This window comes from Trichosurus vulpecula, chromosome 2 (genome assembly GCF_011100635.1).
Source record: "Trichosurus vulpecula isolate mTriVul1 chromosome 2, mTriVul1.pri, whole genome shotgun sequence".
NCBI classification, from domain to species: Eukaryota; Metazoa; Chordata; class Mammalia; order Diprotodontia; family Phalangeridae; genus Trichosurus; species Trichosurus vulpecula.
The window spans coordinates 225,243,612-225,258,753 of NC_050574.1; the positions used below are offsets into that span (position 1 = coordinate 225,243,612).

The 15,142-nt window shown below is 38.8% G+C and overlaps 1 protein-coding gene across 4 annotated transcripts in view; it reads right to left on the reverse strand.

Annotated features, from left to right (window-relative positions):
* Nucleotides 1-15,142, reverse strand: part of METTL8 (methyltransferase like 8) — a 122,028-nt gene that overhangs the window by 15,204 nt on the left and 91,682 nt on the right. For all 4 annotated transcript variants that reach the window (XM_036745129.1, XM_036745130.1, XM_036745128.1 and 1 more), the window contains 2 exons: nt 12,767-13,140; nt 12,039-12,088 (listed from right to left, as the gene is read on the reverse strand). In XM_036745129.1, the coding sequence (XP_036601024.1) occupies nt 12,039-12,088; nt 12,767-13,140 (424 nt within the window). The remainder of the gene's footprint in view (nt 1-12,038; nt 12,089-12,766; nt 13,141-15,142) is intronic.

Consider the following 15,142-nt stretch of genomic DNA (forward strand, 5'->3'; position numbering starts at 1 on the left):
ATTGCATGTATGACTTATTAATAGGGATCCTTATACAACTTGGGGCAGGCCCTGACCTATTGTTTATGTGGTTTCATTAGCATCATCATCACTATCATCAATAAAAAGTGACAATAGTGATTAGCAATAGTAATAATGCTGCTTTTCATACCAGCACTGTGGGGTTTTCCCCCCACATTACTTCTGAATTGGCACTGCTTTTATTGGCTCCCTACCACCAAAAGGCTGATCTAAACCCCTCTGCCTGGCATTCAAGGCCCTTTACAATTTGGCCTCCTGCCTATCCTTCAGACTTCACCTTTATTTATTCCACTTTCCCTTCCAGTCAAAGGAATGTTCTTATGGCTAAGCACCATTCCCCCAGGCTGGAATGTCTTCTCCACTGCATTCCATTTATCTAAGTTTGGCTCTTTCTTCAAAGACTACTTCAAGTCCCTGAGACCTTGAAAGATACGTTGAGGTTTACTGGGATAGATTTCTTTCTTAAGGACCAGGCCTTAAATCAAAATCACTCTGGCTATTGCTGATTGGCCAACAGCAGGTACCAGCCCACTGGTCACTGTTTGGGCCAATGGGTGTGAATGTAAATAGCCAGTTGTTTCTGTTTTGGCCAGAAACCCTGAAGGTCTTCCCCTCCCAGACTGATGATTGATTTTTTTTTTTTGACTAGGTAAAAGAGGCCATTTTTGCCTCATTTCTTACCTAGCCTGAATGGGTGTTGCCTCAGTCAAAGTGAAACCTGTTAAAGGCCTTAGTGTCAGGGTCCCCTTTGAAGACGAAAGACAAACAATAACAACTTCAAGTCCCAACATCCCCATGAAAAAATTTCCAGAATATCCCAGCCCTTGGTGACTTTTCCTTTTCCTGAATTTCTGCAGCATTTTATCAACTGTAGAACTTGTCTGTCACATAGCATTTGCTGTTGTCCTGTAATATTTTTTAATACAGTGGTTTTCAAAGTTTTTATCAAGGTAGGATCCTTTATTATTATTTTTGGTACAAGTTATGCTTGTAAAAATAGATGCCTTTTGCTTTTATATACAATTCATTTCTGAATATATTTCTCCTTCTCTACCTACCTTCCTCTAGCTGTTTCTTGGAACGAAAATGAAAAAAGGTTGAAAAAAGGCATTTTAGCAAAAACTGAACCTCCTGACCACAGCAGAGAGTATATGCACCATTCCACAGCCATCACCCCCACCTCTGCAACCAAGGAAGGGAGATGCATTTTCTTAGCTCTTTTCCAGAGTCATCTAGTCATTATAATCCTATAAGGTTCAGTTTGGCTTTATTCTAATCTTTCTATTTCCATAGTTGTGGTCAATGTGAATAGTTTTCCTGGAATTGCTTACTTTATTCTATTTCACTTCGCATAAGATATCCCATGACTCTATTAATTCCTCATATTTGCCTTTTTTTTCTTTAACAGCTCAGTAATACCCCATTAATATTAATGTACCACAACTTACTCATATCCCCAGAACCAAGTATAGTACCTGGCACACAGAAGGCAGCTAATACATGCTTGCTGACTGACTGATTTTGCCATTCCCCAATCAACGGGCATCTACTTTGCTCTGTTACCACGAAAAAGTACAATTATGAATATTTTGGCACAAATGAGACCTTTCTGTCTCTGACTTTCTTCGGGAAATCCTTCATTTTAAATAAAACCTCAGCCCAACTTGTGCTGTAAAATATTTAAAAATGATACTAACAACAACAATAATCAAGATTTATAGAATGCTTCAGGGTTTGCAAAATGCTTAACAAATATTATCTCATTTGAGCCTCCCAAAAAACCTGAGAGGTAGGTGCTAGCTATTATTATCCTTATTTTACAGATTAGGCTACTGAGGCACAAAGAGTATGTGTGACTAACGTCTGAGGCAGAATTTGAATCCAAATCTTCCTCTTAGGAAAGTCACTCTATCTACTGTTTCAAAAAGAAATACAAGCGCTACTCCTAAGGGTGGTAAAAGAACTAAGCCTGTTTTTTAAGAAATCCATTTCAGATCAAATTGGTACTGGATGTAATGATATGACAAAGTGCTTAGGGAAAAGGCTGGGGCGATTTGCGATCAGAGTGTTTTATGACTGCAAATGCTGTTGGGGGCTATCGTTCATCTTACAAGATGTTTCACAACAATTTCCATTTTCCCTCTTGCTTATATAAGCCAGTATTTGGGGGATGCTTTAAGTTCATCATGGTTTTGCTTTTAAAAACTCAAGAGCTGTTTTTAAACTGCATTTGTTTATAAATGACTTTGTCATTTTGCGGTAATACCAGAACTTAAAAAAAAATTAATATCAGTTTCATACATCAGAGTCAATAGAAATGACCCAAATTAGAAATATTTGTGTTTTTCACATATATTTGGGATGTGGTAATCAAGCAAGGTCCATGGACATCTATTTTGTCATAAAAATTTTAGTCATTCAAGGTTTTTTTTTTCTTGTTTCTTATTTTTGATACCCTCCCAAAATAATAATTAAAAACCCCTAGGAATATAAATGTTTGGTTGTTTTACATGCTCTTTTGAAGCATTTATTAAGCACTTATTGTGTTCCAGGCACTGTGAAATGGGTTTGGGAAGTAAATACAAGCCAGGAAAACAGCCTCTGCCCTAAAGGAACTTGCTTTCAAATAGGGAAGATAATACACTGGACAGGGTGAGAAGGAGAAAGGGGGTGAGGTGGGGATGGGGTGGTGTACATGTCAGGGGCATCGCAGATGGTCTGGAAATGGTAGAGGCCTGGACTGCTTGCACATTACTTCCTTTCGTATACTTTGTGCTCCAGCCAAACTGGCTTACTTAACTATTACCCAAACTTAGCCTGTCATCTCCCTTTGCACAGACTGTCCCCTCTGTGATCCACCCCTTCTTCACCCACCACCACCTCTTAGAAGCCTTAGCTTTCTTCCAGGCTCCACTTGGGTTACCCAACTAAATCCCCAGGGTTGTTAGTGCTCTCTCTCTCCCCTCAAATGATCTTCTGTTTACATATGTGGGAATGTTTACGTATCTCTATAAACTACAACTCCCACCTTCAGTAGAATATGAGGTTCTTGAAGGCAGGGATGGTTTTTTCATAGTGCCTTATATATAGGAAGCACTTAATAACTGATTATTTGAATTGCTGAATTAAAGAACAGTAAAAATAAAATAATGTCAAACATGCAGAGCTGGAAACTGGATTCTTGTCTCTTGGGTATGGGGGCTGCAAAATGTTACCTATACAGCTGTAGAACTATATTGTATAGTCCTAACAGCAACAGCCTTGTCCAAAAAATATGGGTGTACCATCAATATGACATTAGCTTTGTAAACAAGAGCATGCACCTCTTTTTCCTCCTGGCAACTAGATCTTTTGTCAAAATGCTAAAATGCCTTGGGTGTGTTGGAGCAGTGAGCAAATAATTGACTTTTGTAGAAATTCTCCATAGCCTTTACTCTGGCTAATTTTATACAACAGCTTTTAAACTCAAGACAAAGGAGACATGTAATCAATAGGTAAAAAATTATGACTAATTATGACTTTGGCAATTATACATTCTGCTCACAAGTACCAGAATACTTTTTCATGGGAACAAATTTAACACTTTGCTTTGTCAAGTATGACTTCACATGGCTGAATAGGCCTCCTATGATACGGATAAAGGTTGCCACTGAGTGGTTGTCTAATTTCTAGGTGGTCTTTCTTCAAAGCTCTGTCCTGAGCTCTCTTCTGTGATGAACTCAGTTCAAATGAGTTGCATTTGGCAGTAATTTCCCAATCTACAGATCCAAGCCTATGTCTCTCCTGAACTTCAGTTCTGTATCACTAAATGCTTGCTAGACATCTTCATCTGGCTGCCCTACTGGCATCTCAAAACAGAACTCTTAATCCCTACCCCTAAACCCTTTCCTCCCCAAGACTTCCCTATTTCCAATGAGGGCAACAATCTAGTACCTTTCCAGACTGATTCTGTATCATCCCTTTCACATGTTCTATGTTACAGTCAAACTGGATTACTAGCCATTCCCTAAACTCAACACCCCATCTCTTTGCCTTTCTGTATGATGGCCATTCCCTAAGCCTGGAATGCACTCCCTCCTCATCTCCACCTCTCAGAATTCCTAGCTTTATTCATCTCAGGTACCATCCTGTACACAAAGCCTTTCTGATTTCCCCCTCCATAAATTATCTAGTATTCACTTGTGTTTTTGTTGTATCTTCTGGTGTACTCCTGGAAGAGAGGGACATTGTTTTTTTGTCATGGAACTTAACAAATATCTGTCAAACGACTAAATGAATGAAGATGGCCAACAGTGGAAGCCGTACCAGTTATTCCAGTAATTCTGGTTACAGTTTAATGAAGCAATCCTGGCCAAAGCCCAAAGCAGGTAGTAAAAGGGTTTCTTGGACATCTACAAGGGAGCAAAACTAAAATATTCTTCTCTATCTGAATGTACACAGCATTTATTATCTGTACAACTGATATGAGAGGAAACGTGGTATGGTGAATAAAGAGACAGACTTGGATCAGGAAAATCTGGATTTAAATCCCAATTCTGATACTTACTAACTGCGTGTGACCCTGGGCTTCACCTTTTTGAGGTTTCTTCACTTGCAAAACGAAGGTAATAACACATCACAGCCTTTGTGAGGCTCAAAGGAGATGTACATAAAGTATTGTAGATTATGGATTAAATTGTAAGCTCTTTGGGAACAGAGACTGTTTTTGCATTTTTTTGGTATTCCTAGCACTTAGCACAGCATCTGGCACATAGTAGTCACTTCATAAATGTTTATTATTTTGCAAACCTTAAACCACTACCTACACATCAGCTATGATTATAATGATCAGGATTATAATTAATCATGATCATAGAATTTAGGGTAGTTAGGTAATAAAGTAGATAGAGTGCCAGGCCTGGAGTCAGGAAGACCTGAGTTCAAATCTAGCCTCAGACACTTACTAGCTATGTGACCCTGAGCAAGTCATTTAACCCTTTTTGCCTCAGTTTCCTCATCTGTAAAATGAGCTGGACAAGGCAATGACAAACTACTCCAGTATCTTTCCCAAGAAAGCCCCAAATGGGGTCATGAAGAGTCAGACCTGACTGACAAATGACTGAAAAACAATAAAATTTGGATCCCTAAGGATTCTATCTTGGGCCTTCTTTTTCCTCTCTGCAGTCTCTTTATTGATGATCTCATCAGTTCATGTGGATTTGACTCTTACTTCCAGGCAGATGACTCTTGAATCTACATAGCCAACTCTCCTCAGTCTCTTCTGAGGTCCAGTTTCACATCAGTCACTACCTACTAGATATCTCTCTGCATGTCCCACAGGCTCTCAAATGCAAGATGTCCGAAACTCATGATCTTGAGATAGCACCTGAGGAGATCACCAAGAAAAAGGACATAAAGAGAAAAGGGGGAGGGTCCAGGGCAGAAAAAATGTGAGGCAGGCAGGAGGAGAACCAAGGAAGCAGTGGCATGACACTCCAGAGAGGACAAGTAAAATATACTAGGCTGGCTGCTGGGGAGGTGAGATAGTACCTCCTGCTACTCCTTCCAGATGTCTCTGTTTCTGTTGTCATAATTCTCTCATCTTGCTTGCTCTTGTTGTTCAATCCCATTTCAGTCATGTCTGACTCTGGTGACCCCATTTGAGGTTTTCTTGGCAAAGATATTAGAGTGGTTTGCCATTTCCTTCTCCAGTTCATTTTACAGAAGAGGAAATTGAGGAGAATAGGGTGAAGTGACTTGCCCAGGGTCACACAAATTTTAGGAAGATTCTTGAACATGAGGCTACCTAGGAAAGATTTCATAGAGGATCCGAGTTTTGAAGGGGGAAGGGGTGTGGTTAGGTAGAGGAAGGGGAAAAAGTTAGATCAATGATACGAGTAAGTCTTGGCTCAGAGGGCAGGAGTCAACAAGCAGGTTTGGAGAAATGAGCCCTAAATCGCACAGAGCAGGCTATAAAGGTAATAATTAGAGAGATTTATTAATAAAAACCCTTGAGATTCATAACGAGTCTTTTATCTACCTAAAGAGGGTGTTCTGTCACTATATCTAAAGTCAGAGGATCTGGGGCTCAAACTTGGGTTCCGTTTTCACTCTGTTTGCGTGACTTTGGGCCTCAGATCTCTCCTCTATATAACAGGGGGAGTTGGACTAAATGACCTGAGGCCCCTTCTAGCTCTAAATCAATGCTTCTATGATCCTATAAAATATATGCACAAATATGTATTTAGCAAAGTCTCAATCAGGCTCCTGTTACACACCTACATATTTCTGGAGGATGAATACTATGTTCACATACAATACACTCATTCTGTGGCTCTAGGGATTTGCATTCAATATAGCTGAATAAGTTCATGTGTGATGAATAGGAGCTGGTTATAAAAAAAAAAAGGCAAACTAAGACTAAAGTGAGATCCACACACTAGTTAGCTGAGATTTTTTTCTCCATCTATTCTAGTCCTTGGCTTCCTTCCTCTTAGTCGATCAGTCCTTTGGTTGGTGGGACGGATTTTACTGAATGGCTAACATAACCAGAGCCACAATCTTCTGAAATTCATTGAAATAGTACTTAATAGTGGGTGCCTAGCATGATACAAAGGGGGACATAACAAGAGGGCATGTACATATTTGCCTCCCCGGAAGACTTTCAAGCATAATAACTCTAATATTTAGTGATTAAATAGAATACGCCTCCCCTCACCCCATTTTGAGAATGAAGACCCCTTTTATAATGTCAAAAAATGTCATGGGCCTCCATATAATATAGCTGTATTAACAATAACTATTGATTAAGAAAATACATTACAGAAGGTTACTACGAATTTAGCAATGCTTTTAAGTGAATTTGTATTATATTACTTATCCAATTGTTTAAAAAACAGTAACATGTATTCTGAGACACATTTATTCAGTTAACAAAAGGTATGCTTGTGGATTAGCAGATGAATTTGTGGACACCTTCCATAACCAGAGTTCTACTGGCCTCAGGTTGCAAACCACTAGTCTAAACTTTTCTATCTTTATCCTCCTCACCTTTTCTGCAGGTGGACACGACAGACCAGCCACTTACTTGGCTTGAGTGATGTTGCAGTATATTCTTCCTACCTTACTTCACTATTTCTTTTCTGGCTCTTTTACCTTGTACTGGTTCTGCCTCCTTCTTTCCCTCCTTAAACACTCAAGGTTCTGTCCTTAGAGCTCTTTTTTTCTCTCCTGGTGATTTTATTCATCTCTATGGCTTCATACCCATCATATTTACTGTGGTTAAAAAAAGATGGCAAAAAAAGTCAAAAGAAGGAAATTGTTAATATTGGAGAGCTTTGCAGGAAGCCAGGCACATTAATACACTGTTGGTGGAGTTATGGATTGCTCCAATCTTTCTGGAAAATAACGTGAAGTTACTTGAGAAAAATCACTAAGTGTTCGTACCATCTGATCCAGTTGACCGTGACTGAAAATGTACTCCAAAGAGGTCGATAACAGGAAGAAAGGTCCCATATATGCCAAAATATTCACAACAGTATTACAAACAAACCAAAAACTACTGGGAACAAAGTAAGTGTTGAGTGAGTGGGGAATGGCCAATCAAATCTTGGCATGTCAGTGCTATGACATATATTTACACTGTTTTGTCATTGTTCGGTCGTTCTTCTTTTGTGTCTGAATTATCTTAGGGTCTAGTTTCACATTTAACATAAAATTGCCATAACTTGTTGTTGTTGCGCTGTTTCAGTCGTGTCCAACTCTTCATGACCCCATTTGGGGTGTTCCTGGCAAAGATACTGGAGTGGTTTGCCATTTCCTTCTCCAGCTCATTTTACAGATGAGGAAACTGAGGCAAACAGGGTGAAGTGACTTGCCCAGAGTCATACAGCTAGTAAATGTCTAAGGCCAGATTTGAACTCAGGAAGATGAATTTTCCCGACTCAAGGCATGGCACTCTATGCACTATGCCACCTAAGTGCCCCATTTTTACACTATAAGAGATGACAAGTTTGAAGAATTCAGAATAATGTGGAAAGCCATATACGAGGTGATGTGAAACAAAGAAATCACAACCAAGAGAATGCACACCATAATGTAAATGAAGACAACACAATTCGTATAAATTGCAATGAACAATACTGGTTCCAGGCACTGAAACGGAAAATGCTTCTTCTCTTTTCTCGGTCACTATATCAGACTGATTCGTTCAACTTGTTTTTAATATGGGACTACATGATCAGGCGGTTATTTGGGAGTGTTTGTAGCATAAAAACCAAAATGTACCCACAAAACATTTTGCTGCCCAGCACACAGAAGGTGTTTAAATATATATTTATTGACTGAAAAAATATTTTCTTAAAGTGGGGAACAATAATACCTACCTACTTAATAGGGCTGTTGTGAGGAAAATGCTTTGCAAATCTTAAAAAGGATGTGCGTATGTATGTGTGTGCACACCTCCCCCCCTTAACATATATACAATATGTGATATATTTAAACGTGTGTTTTAAATACACAGAATATATATATATATGTGTGTATGTGTGTGTATGTATGCATGTGTGCGTATATGGCATATATGCCTTAAGATGTATGTGGATGGTATACACACACATTTATGCACACATAAATGTACACACATGTGTAATACATGTGCATGTGCACATCTTTACATGCTACTATTGTTCTTGTCCTGCTGCCTCCTATTCCCAGGCCTCTGTTTGCATCATCCCCTGAGCTGGAGTGGTCTCTCCTCATTATCTCTCCTGGAGTCCCTCCTCATCTTCTTTCAAAGCCCAACCCAAATGGGAGCCATCCTAAGAAACAGTTCCTGCTCTACCCAGGTGGAAATGAGCTCCCTCTCCCCAAATTTCTTACAGTACTTTGCCTGACTCTTCCCTTGCAATTATCTTCTCTTGAATTCCTTCTCCCTTTGTACCCCTACTCCCCATTTTTTTTTGTTACCTGACTTTCTCTCTTTAGGTTGTATTATCCTTCAGGTCAAGACCTACTTCCCATCCACGAGGAACTATAAAAAGAGTGCTAGCTTTAGCACAAAAGGTCTAGATTCCAATCTCAGCTCTCCTACTTCTTACTTGTGTGGCCCAGGAACAAGTCATTTAACTTCTCTGGGTCTCAGTTTCTTCACCTGTTAAGGGAGAACCCTGGAAGAGTCGACCTCCAGAGTCCCTTCTAGCTCCAAGCCCACAATCCTGGGATGTCTCTTTGTATCCACTGGCAGAGGTGCATGTGGAAGGTGATCAGTAAATGTTTGTGGAATTACATTGCACTGAAGTGAATTAACTTTTGCCTTCTGTCCTGCAAAGTAGATGCTCAGTCTTCACGGCAGAGGCAAGCATGCAGACCAGAACAGTGTGTGGGCCAGGGGAAAGCATGCTTTTATTTCACCATGAAGGCTACTGAATAATTCCCTCCTGAATCAGCAGTTTAAGTTTGAAACTTGTGACCACCCAATGACTTTCTGTGGCATTTTGTGAAATCAGCTGACGGCCTTGGCTTTATTCCCAGCAGGCAGGTGTAAATATCACTAGAATCTACCACGACGCTGGGCACTCTCTTGGCAGGGGGTTTAAGAATTAAATGGTCTTTGGAGAACGATCTGACCTCTCCCTTCCAGAGGGCTAATTATGGTAAGGTATTCTGTAACTGCAAAGTGCTGGATAAGTACAATAATCCAAGGTCTTAATCCTCCACTTTTCACATGCAATAAAATTCAATTTTTACGGGGGGAAAATATGTATCTGCTCCTCCCTTTGAAATGCAGTAAACTGATTTTCCTTTCAAAATAAATTATCTCAGTTCACTGGGCAACAATTCCCAATATGTGGGTATATATCCTCAGGGAAAAAAAGTTACCAAGAAGGAAGGGTTAGAGACTAAAGAGAAAAGGGCTTTCAGTCATTTAAAAAAATTATTATTATTAGATGTAAGAAAGGTTAGAAAATAGAAACAACCATCAACTTGGGCATTAGAAGTAATCAATCAACAAATATTTACTAAGCACCTACTATATACTGTGCTAGGCTGTAGAAGACTAAAAGAAGTATGAAAGAAGACTCCTGCCCTCAGGAAGCTTCTAATCTAGCTCGTAGCATAAACACTGGCAAAAGTAAATAAAAATATAAGCAAAGAGAAATCACAAAGTACTATATGAACAATTACTTAATGAATGGTACAGTGTTATCTGTATTTACTGCCCAGAGGCATGAGGCTATTTTTGTGGAAATGGATTTACCACTTTACTTTGCAAGCTCATCGTCCTTATACAGGACTGGTCAGCCCTAGAACCATGAGCTCAGAAGGGAAAAAAAAAAATCCCTTTGGAAATAACACAGGGATAAAGAAATCTGTATTCTAGAGGCTAAGGGAAGGGCCAAACAGGAGTACAACCAAAATAGCTCTTTGGGGAGCCAATGATTTTGTCAATAGCAAGCTGTGTTTGGCCACTAAAAACCAACAGATCTGAAGTCCTATTCCTTTAAGAATACTATCTGGAAGACTGGAAGGAAGTGATTTGGAAACCCCTGTGAGGCAACAGTGTTTTCTTTATCCTGGAAAAACATTCAAGGGGACAGGTATACGAGTCGGAGGGGACAGGTCAGGAAAAGAAAGTCTGAATCAAATCAGTTTCCATACCATCATGCCTTATTTTTCTAAGTTCTGTTCTGCCACCTTCAACCCCAAAACATTTAATAAAAATACTCAATAAACCAACCTATGGGTAGGATCATAAGAACACGGATATTGAACTGGAAGAGCCCTCAGAGACCAGCTAGTCCAATCCTCTATTTGAGGAGCCAAAAAGGCTTGCCACAAACTCATGTGCCCCAGGTGACAAAGGCAGTAAGCGACAAAGGTGGGATTCAAACCAAGTCCTCTGACTAAGTGTACTTTACACTGTACTTCTGAAATGGGATCTTAGGAGTGTGCGTGTGCATGTGCATGTGTAACCAAATTCTCTGACAAAAAGTATATTTAATGTCAATTGGTGCTCGATTTTGTAATCAAGAGATCTGGGTTTGAGTCCTGGTTCTGACTTTTCTTAGCATATGACTCTGGGCCGGTCAGCTTCTCTGTGCCTTAGCTTCTTCACTGGGAAAATGAGCATAATAGTAATTTCACTACGTGCCTCACAGAACTACTGTGCAGTGAGGCCTTTGGAGACCTTACCTTAAAAGCATCATGGAAATGTGGGCTATTTTTATGTACTAACTAGTAAGTCCATCTTTGCTCTTAAAGAGTGACTTCCTTTCCAAAGCCCAGCCATTCAGAGCTAACGCTCTGATGTTTATGGGGGAAAAAATATTCTCCCACTCTGAGACAAGAGACCTGGGTATAGGTACCAGCTCTGCCAGAAATTCTACTGTGTGATGGTAATCTAGCCCCTTAACCTCCATCGCCTCAGTTTCCTCATCTATTTTCTGGTAGAGAAAGGCTGACTCTCCAGTTCCTGCTAGTTCTTAGATTTTTTATATCCCATGACTCCTATTGTATCATTCTGGTAGACACACACACACACACACACACACACACAAACACAGAGTTTCTTGTTATTTTAAATAACTGTAAGTTATGACATGAATCAAGAAGACTAATCTTCCTGAGTTCAAATCTGACCCTAGACACTTAGCAGCTATTGTGTGATTCTGGGCGAGTCACTTAACTCAGTTTGCCTCAGTTTCCTCATCTGTCAAATGAGACGGAGAAAGAAATGGCAAACCATTCCAGCGTCTGTGCCGAGACAACCCCAAATGGGGTCATGAAGAGTTGGACACAACTGAACAACGACAACAAGTCACGGCAGTTTTCCAAGAGGGAATGAACAGTTGTTCAGCAATATTTTCAGGTGACATCTCACTACACATGAAACTAGACCCCAAGACAATTCTTTCTTCTGCTGGCTATCTTGTTTCAGTCGGCTTTCACTGACAAGCACAGGCACTAAGTATTATTTATGAGACTATAGCTTTCTATAATTTTCCTGATAGCCTACTAATAGAATACCTAGTACTCACTTCATAGCATTCAGAATGGGGAAAACACTATTTCCAGCACCACAGCCAACCTGAAATTAAAACAAAAAAAGGCAAATAAAAATCAGATGTAGTAATGCAAATGTCTCCGTAGCCAAAGCATTTATAGGTTTAGAACCATTTCTGATTTTCATCATCCTCATGTTGAACTTGTTCTGACATTTTGTTAACTTTGTGATATACACACCTATCTTCTCTGTGCCTCAGCTTTCCCACCTGCAAATTAGGCACAATAATAACTTTACTCTCTACCTAGCAGGAAGAAACTTTGTGGGCCTTAACGTACAATAGAAATACAAGCTTTTGCATGAACTGAATGGCACACTATTATCTCAAGAAATAAACAAGAAATAGTCATATTCAAACTGTAGCTCCTTCATCCACCTAAATACAATAAGTGTGAGAAATAGATTTAGAGAAAAAAATTGTAACCAGGCACGATGGGTTGCAAATTATATCACTAGAGACAAGAGCCACGATGATTGGTTACTGATTCTACTCCCTTACATAATCTATGCATGTAGATTTCTTTAGGCACTTCAGTCTGGAACCAAATCATGCTGGCCAGTTATTTGTTTTTCTTTTTTCATTCGTCTAGTGACTTGAAATCCCCAAATGCAAACTAGCACCACTGAAAAAAATTACACAGATGGTCCACTTTGAGGTCATTCTGTCTGAGACTTTCTGCCCACATTTTCCTAGTACAGTACCTCTAGGATCCTGAAAGCGGCATGGCTGCCAGGGAACAAACTGGTCTTTGCAGCCTCTCTTCTCTTCTTTTTGGGATGCTGGCTGTCACCAGACCTCATTTCGCTCTGGCTGTAGGCAAAATCACCAACAGAATCATTTTTACAAGACTCCACTCCATTAGGCATGGCCGGGCAGTCTATTTTTGAGAAAGAGTCTGTAGCATTAGTTTTTACATGGTCCCAAGACATTTTTTCCTTTTCTTCTCTAGTCTGTAGTCCAACTGGAAGAATTTCAGGAAATTCCCTCAACAGCCAATTACGATCCTTGAAAAATTTATTCTTATGAATCTTGTAAAAATTATTCCAATATTTACTGGCTTGACTTTCATATTTGACTAAAACAAAAAAGAAAGAAAATGACATCTTATGAAATCTGTATTTTGTTTATTATTTATGCTATTCATAGTGATAATCATTTTAGATGCATCATTTAAAAAACACACAAAATTTTCAAAGCTCAAAAACTAACCAAATTTAAATACATATATAATGTATATATATATATATATGTACTTTTAAAATGTGTTTTTATGTTTAACTTCACTTTATTTACCTTACATATTCACAGCCCAAGACCTTAAAAATGCAGAGCAACATCATTACAAACTCCTTTTCTTGACTTACACTTGGAATCTACCCCTTAATAAATGCATTTTCATGAATATCTTGTATCTTGAATCAAGACTTCAGAAAGAGACATTTCCTAAAGGCTGAAAATTCAGGTTTAGTACATCAATTTTTTTAAATGCAAAACTCAAACACAAACTCACCTTAACACAGACTGAAGGACAGGAGAAAGAATGAGAACAGAGGTTATCCATATTAGAATTCCTTTGGGCATCCCTTTTTACACAATCACGACTAAGTGTTTTTATGTTTGTGGCATGGCTTGACTCATTACATCATGAAAATTTAAGAACTAGAAAGATCCTTGGAGACTATCTAATCTAGCTCCTACCTGAAAAATGAATCCTCTTCCCAATATCCCTGACAAATAGTCATCATTCTAGACTCTGTGAAGCTTTTCAGTGATGGGGAAATTCATTACTTCTCATGGCAACCCGCCTGATTTTAAAATATTCATTTAATTTTTTCCAACAAACACAAATCTACCTTTTCTCCCTCCCAACCCATCTCATATTTTAAAAACAGCTCTTTGAAGTCCCTCCTTATAGTGAGTTAAAATCAGCTTTCCTATGACTCCTACCACTGGTCCTAATTGTACCTTTAGAGACAAGTAGATTAAGTTGAGGTCTCCTTTCACAGTGCAAACCCTTCACATATCTGAAAGACAGTTTCCCCATATTCTTATTTTCTTTGATAGCAGTTCTTGGAAGTATCTCTTTACTCATCCTAGCCCTTATCAAATTTTAATCTAGTTACACCTAATGAAGACACTCAGCATTTGAGGCCAGAGTTTTAAAGTGCTTTGGAATATACCATAAAGTATACTTCATTTTCTTGACAGATTTGAAGGTCCTCTACCCTCAGGAAGTTGTTCCAAGGAGCCCTGACATGTAACTCTGTATCAAGTCCATACCTGGCTCATGATTCTATTTCAACTTCTCTAAGATTTTCTTTTTTTTTCCTTTCAATTTTTATCTTTTATAGCCCTGTATAATCATAATTAAAGGTTATAAGGAACTTAACATTTTTTAATTCTGAAATTAAACATCAAAAAGAGAATATTTATATATATGCATATCTATATGTGTATGTATGTGTATATGATATATAAACACAAAAGAGGGCTGTACATAAAACTATGATCTGTTTTTCAAAACACTTGCTTTTTAAAAACATAAAAATCCTATGCATTATTTTCAACTGTTCTGCTTATCTATACTTACTTCTGACATTTTTTTGGCATCAAAATTACTAACCTCTTTGCTGTCAAACACCCAACTAAAAGCCAGGGGGAAAGAAAAAGAAAAAGAAAAAGAAAACCAAAACAATACCTTGTAACAAATACATGGTCAAGCATAATAACTCTACACAGTAGTCATGTCCAAAAATGTATGACTCTTTCTATACCTTGAGTCCATTACCTCTCTGTCAGGAGTGGGTAGCAAGCTCTATCATAGGTCCTCTGAAGACAAGGGTGGTCATTGCACTGATAAGAGTGCTTAAGTCTTTCAAAGTTGTTTTTCTTTGCAATGCAATTGTTACTTTATAAATTGTTCTGCTTCTGTTTGCTTCACTCCGCATCAGTTCATAACACCCACTATTCTTGAAAAATCATCTATCTCTTTAATCATGTCACTGCCGCTCTCCAGAGCTTCTGAGATCCTTGGACTGGGACTTCATGCCCTCTCTAGGGTTTTTTTGGAGGGAGAG